The sequence below is a fragment of the Chelonoidis abingdonii genome, chromosome 25 (assembly GCF_003597395.2).
Source record: "Chelonoidis abingdonii isolate Lonesome George chromosome 25, CheloAbing_2.0, whole genome shotgun sequence".
Taxonomy (NCBI): domain Eukaryota; kingdom Metazoa; phylum Chordata; order Testudines; family Testudinidae; genus Chelonoidis; species Chelonoidis abingdonii.
The window spans coordinates 11,149,678-11,157,793 of NC_133793.1; the positions used below are offsets into that span (position 1 = coordinate 11,149,678).

Below are 8,116 nucleotides of genomic sequence, written 5' to 3' on the forward strand. Positions count from 1 at the left end.
TACGGGAGAAAACGTTTGACTGCAACCAGGAGGCATCACATCATTCGTCGTAGCGTCTACAAGCCCCAGCCATGTGCCATGACCCTGCTGTGCCAGGCACCGAACAAACAAAAGACAGTCCCCGTCCTCAGGGGTTTCCAATCTACGTTTAAGACAAGAGACAATAGATGGGAGAGTAGGTAGAAGTAAAAAGAGGCAATATCGATCATTAAGATTGCAGGGATTTTGGAGGGTCCACTGGGCACCATTCACACACTGGAGGCTTGCTGCTTTCCCGACAACAGGTGCAAACAAGGGGCCGGATTCTCATCTGCTAGAACGGTGTAACACCAGAGTTACAGCAGCGTAACTGACAGCAGTCTTGCCCATAAGCCCTGCGCGTGGGGGTTTATCATTTGAAAGAAAAGGGATCGAGGATGGGGGAGGTGCCACAAAAAGAGGCAGCTGATGGAGCAGTGATGTTTAGCGTCTCTTACTAGCTCATCTAATTAAACAAGCCATGATACATTGTTCACAGTCCTGGGGCGGGGGATTGAGCTTTGTACTCCTCCCAGGAATCACTATCTGTTTTCCATAGAAACCGAAACAGTATGAAGGATCTTTGGAGCATTCACTTGTGTAGCAGTTCTGCCCGGTCTCGCACAGGACCTTGGGCAATCACTCAATACCTTGCAGGGAGTCGCACGGTAAACACCAGCCTTCACCGGCTGCCAGAGCTCCTGCAGTGGCCAGAGCGTGCGCAAAAGCAGGTGGGGCACTGCAGAACAAAGGCGATACAGTCTCATTACAGAAAGCGAAGACCCCAGAGAACTCCCAAGATGCTGGGGTTGCGGGAGCTTGCCAGGCGAATGACTCATTTCTCTATCTAAATTGCACTCTGGTTTCTAAAGGCGAGTCATCAGCAGGGTTTATCTGGTGGGTGGTTTTTCGTTCCTCCCATCAGAGCAAAGCGGGGGTGGGGGGGAGGTTGCTGCTGTTGCATTCATTGGCTGCCGTGAGACGCCTCGACTGAAGGAGGATGGCCCACATGAGGCCTGCAGGATTGGGCTCCTGATTGCCGGTGCCCTTTGACTGCTGAAGGGTCGGGACATGAACAGTTCAGTGGCCAGGCCAGAGAACAGGCACTCACGCAGGATGTACTGGCCACCACTCCCGTTATGTGGAGTGGGTCCACACGGTCTTGCACTGAAACTCATGTAAGACCCTGTGCATGTCTAGGGGCTGCAGGCACCGGAGAGAAGGAGTATTAGCCACTCCAGCATGAGAGACAGACAGGCAGGGCAGTGATCCCGCCCTGGAGTAGCTATGAACAAAAATGGAATCACCGTAAGTGCCACATTGGTGCCCTCAATAAGGGCCCAGGCTCATAGGGCAGGGAGTGCGGGTGGAGGTAGACAGAGGGCACTGCCCCCCTACACTATACAAGGCCAAGTTGCCTCCTACTTCCTCCCTGTGGAGGAACATTGTGGAAGGGAGAGGTGATGCCAGGTGCTGGATCCCCAGCCCCATGTGATGAAAGTGACACTGATCCACAGGCACAAGGGGAGGAGTTGCTACTCCCCCCCTTGGGTGGGCACAGAGGAACTTGGGGTGGGCGTGAGCGGGTGACACAGGGCACTTGCTTGTGCTGGTCAGTTTCCCCTACAGGGACGGGGGTGTGTTGAAGGGGAGAACAGAAGAGCAGTGACCAGTCCTCTTCCCTGAGTAGACAGAACCAGGCAGACCAGCTGGGTGGGGGCTGGGGAGAGAGGGTTGCTGCTGTGCTGGGGGTCGGGGGAGCTCCGAAGTAGGGGAAGAAGCCTGGCGCACAGCACACTCATTATTGCCAAGCAGCCGCTCCACCATGCACTGTTTAGAGCACCACAGGAACCGTGTGACACAGGAAGCCCTGGGCACTTCCGCTGTAATTCATGCTGCTGCCGGCCTGGTGAATGATGGACATGCACCGTGTGGTCAATCAACACCACTATCCAGATTCCTGTCTGCAAATGTGGTTTTATTTTATTTTTAATTTTTCCTCTGCAGCCTCTTGTAGGCTGCTGGCCTGTCTCCCACTCCCCGGCCCAGAAAGGTTAAACTCCATAGCCATACACTGTTCAGGCACTTTCTTCAGGGAACCATTTAATGGTTGCACCAACCACCTCTGGCAACCCCCTCCCTCCAAAGCTGCTTCCCCACCCCCATCACTCCACGGGGGTAGGGGGAAAGGGTCACTGTGCAGGGAGCTGCCCTCCCCTGGTCCACCCAACCCCCATGCATTCAGATGCGCCCCCGCACCCAGAGCCACCCTGCTGTACCCTAACTACCTTCACCTGGACCCCTTCCCCACAGCATCCCATTCCCTCTGCACCCGGAATCCCCCAACAAGCCTCTATGCATCCAGATCTCTCCTGCGTCCAGACACTCCACCAGACACTGGTATAGCTGTGTTGCTCAGGCATGTGATGTTTCACACCCGAGTGACATAGTTATACCGCAGTAAATGGGTAGTGTAGACCTGGCCAAACACGTCTATTGATTTCAGTAGGAATTAGAGCAAACCCCTTGAGAATTACATCACACCCCTTCCCCCAAATACAGAAGTCAAACCACACCCATGTCCAGGCTCGGTGTGGTGAGCCCAGAGTAGCTTTCCCGACAGCCGGCGAGAGGAGAGCTGCAGGGGAAGGGCGATTACTGCTTCTTGGACTTCTGCTTCTTGCCGCAGATGAAGTTCTGGTGGGCAGTGTAGCCCAGCTTGGAGCCGATCGACCCCCAGGCCACGCTGCCTGCTTGGGCCCCTGGAAGGAACACAGGCTAGTGAATAGCCAGCGCAGACCCCAGTCAATCCGGCGGCGGACAGGGAACAGATCCAACATCCACACTGTCCAGGACAGAAGCCGGCCTGGGCTCTGTCGATACAGGGAGAGTCACAGGGTCCCAATCTGACCTCACCTGTTTCACTAGCGGGCGTCACGATTCCTGGTTTCTGTTCCTGGCTCCACTGTACACGAGCTGGGGCAAGTGACTGCCACTCTCTCTCTGCTGCCCTTCCACCCTCTGCCTTGGCTGTTTAGAATGGTAACTCCCCGGGGCAGGGGTTTTCTCACCATACCAGTGCTGCACATAGCAAGAGGGGCGTTTGCTCTCAGTTGGGACCTCTAGTACTAAAAGCCCTCCCCACCCCAAGTGCCATGACTCCCAGCCCCCTGCTCTTCTTCCAAACCACCCCGCATCCTAGCGATCCTGAGTGAAAGAGGCAAACGAAAGGAGAATAAGCGCTTTAAAAGCCCACCCTGGGTTTTCACTGCACGGGGTATGTCCCACCTACCGAGGCTCTGGAGTGTGGCCACGACTCCCCCTGCAGGCACGCCGCCTCCCGAACTTATGGCAGACCAGCTCATCAACCAGGAACCCACGGAGCCGGCTGCTATGCCGGTGGCCTGGAACCCCAACGTAGCCAGCACGGCTGGTCCTGCATACATCAGAGCAGCTAGGGCACAGAGAGACAGATTAGATCAGAGGCGTTTCTGTTTCAGCCCCCTTTCAAAGCTCAAACCACCCAGCGTTCACCACAGAGGAGGAAGGCCCTGTTTGGTTGACATGGGGTCATATAGTATGTTAAGGACTGTCTGCAGCATTAGACCTCACCTGCTCTCCCCTCCCATCCTCACCTTGTGCTGTGAGGAGAACGAACAAACTCAGCACACACATGCTCACCCTGCTACAAAACCATCTACTGTTACCCTGGGTTGTATGGATGGGACTGCTCCAGGGTCATGCACTTTTCCTCTGCCTTCTCCCTCTCCTGCCCCCGGCCTCCACTGGGGAAGGGCATTAATAACCCACCTCCTCCCACGACCATGTACGGGAGAGCATCTATTAGTGTGCAGCCATTCTCCTCTTCATCATCTAAAGAGAATTACAGAGAAACAGTATGAGCATTACTGGGGCTTGTGGGTTAGAGAGGGCATGGGGGGGGCATTGGTTTTTATTTTTGCACATACAAAATCAGAAGAGATTCTGGCAGGGGGAGAGAGGCTCGTTTAGGCCACAATCCTGCAGTTGGATCCATGCATGGGAACACCGACACTCATGCCGAGCCCCCGGTGACTTCTCTGGGTGCAGAGGGTAGTGCCCTAGATTATAAACTATAAGAGGCAGGGACCTCGTCTCCATTTTTTCCTGGATGAAGCAGTGATCTGGGTGCTGACCCATCAGGCCTTCCAGCCAGAAAAGGCGGCAGTTAAAGTTGGGCTCAGGACCTGTAACTCTTGTGCGTATTTATCACAACACAGCCTTTAATACCACAAACACCATGTTATCGGACAGCTCCCCCACCCCTTATATGTGTGACAATTCCCTCTGCTCATGTTTCTGTACTTGCCACACTGGTCCAATCAAAGCCAGGTTTCTCTGGAACACCCAGAGGTGCATCTAAGCGAGAACTAGTTCCACATCCAGGGCCTGATCCAGCGTGAGGATCCACGTGGGTGCAGCGATCCACCGGCAGGATCAGGTCTCGGAGTTCTGCATTTTATGCCCTGGGTTTCAATGCTCTAAAGAAAGGTCACAAGAGTATTTTCCCCACCCCTCTTCTTGTGCTCAGAAAGAGACGAGCTGTGATTTGTCACCAAAGAAAAACCATTTTAAAAAAACCAAGCAAAACAAATTTTTGGGCAGAGGCCAGGTCTCGAAACTCTCAGGAAGTTGGGAGTTCCCGAGAAGAGAAGCCGTCATGTGGCTCTAGTTAAGGCTGCAAGTGCTACTAGGCCACTTCTAAGACACCATGCAAGCCTATGACGCTATAGCGACGACAGTGCCTATCACACAAGCATCCATCGCACACATGTGGGCATTTAGGGGTCTGCAGGGAAGGGAGCAAGAACTGCACAGGCCATGGGGACTCACTTCCAGGGTAGGGCGATGGCAGAGCTTCCTCTGTGCCATCAATGCCGTTGCCCATGGCAAGGAGAAAGCAGAAGCGGCGCAGTCCCCAGCGCTGTCTGTCCATGTAGCACCTGGCCCCCGCACCAAGCGGATTTTGATTTTGGGGGCCAATGGAAATAAGAAAAACTAAACATACCTCTCAACCCGTCAGCAGAGCCACTGGACAGGACCAGACACAGCAGGAAGAGAAGCTGGGATTGCTGCCACATGGCGCCGGAGGGGGGGTTTCTTCCTGCTAGGCACCTGCAGGTACAAAAATGACACCAGGCCTCTGCTCTGTTATCTTTCGGTGCTGCCAGTCAATGTGGGGAGGGAGGCGTGTGCGCGCACCACTGCCCTCTGCTAGAGATGACAGGTAAATGCTAGCCTTCCCCAAAGGGTTCCCAAGCTCTCACAAGGGTATTCCACAGAAGGTACCACAAACACATTGGAAGAACAAGCTGTCCATTCCCCAGGATTTGGGGCTGGGCATTATGAGCCAGGCTCACGTCTCATAGACCTTAGGGTCCGAAGGGACCATCATGATCAGCAGGGCCGGCTCCAGCCATGTTGCCGCCCCAAGCACGGCGGCACGCCGCGGGGAGCGCTCTGCCGCTTGCTGGTCCCGCTGCTCCGGTGGACCTCCCGCAGGCGTGCCTGTGGATGCTCCACCGGAGCCACCTGCCGCCCTCCCAGGAACCGGCAGAGCGCCCCCCACGGCATGCCGCCCCAACCACGCGCTTGGCGCACTGGGGCCTGGAGCCGGCCCTGGTGATCAGCCAGTCCAGTGGGTCTCAACCTTTCCAGACTCCTGTGCCCCTTTCAGGAGGCTGATTTGTCTTGCGTACCCCAAGTTTCACCTCCACTTAAAAACTACTTGCTTATAAAATCAGACATAAAAATACAGAAGCATCACAGCCACACAGTTCCTGACACATTGCTGACTTTCATTTTTGCCTTATAATTATAAAATAAATCGATTGGAATATAAATATTGTACGTACATTTCAGGGTGATACTTGAGCCTGTTTGTCAGGCGTCAGCCTTGTTGGAAGCCTGAGCCCCAGGCCGGGGGACAACTGCCCTGCTTGCCACCCCATAATGCCAGCCATGCACTTGCAACTCCCCGAAACCTGTCCAGTGACTTCTCCTAGCTCAGGGGTGGGCAAACTACTGCCTGCGGGCCGGCTCCGGCTCCTCAGGGCTTTGGATCCGGTCCATGGGATTGCCCCCTGTGGCGCCATGGGCCCCGCGCCACTCTGCAGAAACAGCCAGCACCATGTCCCTCCAGCCCCGGGCGGGGGGCAGAGGGCTCCATGCATTGCCCTTGCCTCCAGGCACCACCCTCCGCAACTCCCATTGGCCAGGAACGGGGAACTGCAGCCAATGGGAGCTGTTGGGGAGGTACCTGGAGGCGCAGCAAGGACAGTGCATGTGGAGCCCTCTGCCACTCCACCCCCCCAAACACACATGTCCCCCAGGGGCCACAGTGCTTCCTAGAGCTGCACAGGTCCCGGGCCAGGGAGCCTGCCCTGGCTCCGGTGCATGCCAGAGCTGCTTGCACTCCGCCCCCCACAACTCCCTGCCCTAAGACCCCTTGTGCACCCCACACCCCTCCTGCACCCCCTTCCCTGAGTCCCCTCATATACCCCACACCCCTCCTCTGCCCCAATCCCTTGCCGAGCCCCTTCCTGCACACCGCACCCCCTCTCACATCCTGCACTCCCTCATGCACCCCAAGCCCCTGCCCTGAGCCCCTTCTTGCACCTGCACCCCTCCGGCACCCCCACTACCTGAGCCCCCTTGGGCACCCCAACTCCCTGCCCTAAGCCCCTTCATACACCCCACACCCCTCCTGCATCCCAACCCCCTGCCCTGAGCCCCCTCCCACAGTCTGCATCCCTCCTGCACCCCAACCCCCTTCCCTGACCCCTGATACACCCCACACCCCTTCTGCACCCAACCCCCTGCCCTGAGCCCCCTCCTGCACTTCGCCTGCACCCCCTTTCCTGAGCCCCTTCATACACCCCATACCCCTCCTCTGCCCCAATCCCTTGCCTGATCCCCTTCCTGCACACCACACCCCCTCCCACACCCCACATCCCTCATGCACCCCAAGCCCCTGTCCCGATCCTGCATACAATTTCCCCACCGAGATGTGGCCCTCAGCCCAAAAAGTTTACCCACCTCTGCCCTGGAAGCTGCATCCCCCTAGTTGAGAAACATTGATCTAGATGATTGAGTGTCCCCTGGAATACCTCGAGTACCCCAGGGGCACCAATACCCCTATTTGAGAACCACTGATCTGGTCTGACCTCCAGCACATTGTAGGCGATAGAACCTCACCCACCCACCCCTGTAATGGACCAGATCCCCCAACCTCTGGCTGTGTTATTGAAGTCCTCAAATCATGATTTTAAAAATTCAAGTTACAGAGAATCCACCATTTATACAAGTTTGAACCTGCAAGTGACCCGTGCCGCATGCTGCAGAGGAAGGCAAAAAAAATCCCAGGGTCTCTGCCAGCCTGACTCAGGGGAAAATTCCTTCCCAACCCCATATGGCACTCCTATGAATTTAAAATCCTCAATTCTCTTCTCAGTCCAGAGTCTCTCTCTCCAGCTCCATGCAACGACCTTGCATTTATCCCGTTACTGAGCAGAGAGCTTGCGCCTCCTTTTTACCTTGCACAGCTGTACTCAGTGGAGCCGAGGAAAAGCTACCTCCCTGCAGATCAGGATGTAGCTGCTAGAGGACCCAAGCCAGCTGCCCCTTTATATTCCCATCTCTTTGCTCCACCCCTTCACCCAAGCTCTTCCCCTGCTGCTGTTCATTTCATTTCCCCCCAGTTTCGTTTCTCTCCTCGACAGACTATTCACTTTCCACTAGAAGGAAATAAATGAGTCCAGGAAACTGAAACTTATGCTTAAAGGGACCTCACCCATTTAAAAAGCACACGACTACTTACAAACATTTTACCTCCTATGGTACAAGTCACGGTCACTAGCACTGGGAGAGAACATCTGCCCCCTACCCCCATTACTTCCAGTTTGTTCCCTTTGTACCTGGCAGCACTTTGGGTACTTCCACTTCCCCCTTTTGCACCTGATCCTTCAAACTTTTACCCTCCCACATCAGTACATTTGCTCACATGACAGTCCATCCCCTCCCAGAGCTGGACACCCTAATAACAGTGGGGATGGTGGTT

The 8,116-nt window shown here is 55.4% G+C and overlaps 1 protein-coding gene across 1 annotated transcript; it reads right to left on the minus strand.

The window, feature by feature from the left end:
• Positions 1-1,975: 1,975 nt before the first annotated feature.
• Positions 1,976-7,750, minus strand: IFI6 (interferon alpha inducible protein 6). Its single transcript, XM_032802981.2, has 5 exons — positions 7,593-7,750; positions 5,066-5,172; positions 3,829-3,891; positions 3,311-3,472; positions 1,976-2,780 (listed from the first exon to the last, which is right to left on the minus strand). The coding sequence occupies exons 2-5, from the start codon at positions 5,136-5,138 to the stop codon at positions 2,674-2,676; spliced, it is 405 nt and encodes a 134-aa protein (XP_032658872.1). The 5' UTR covers positions 5,139-5,172; positions 7,593-7,750; the 3' UTR covers positions 1,976-2,673.
• Between the last annotated feature and the right edge of the window lie 366 nt (positions 7,751-8,116).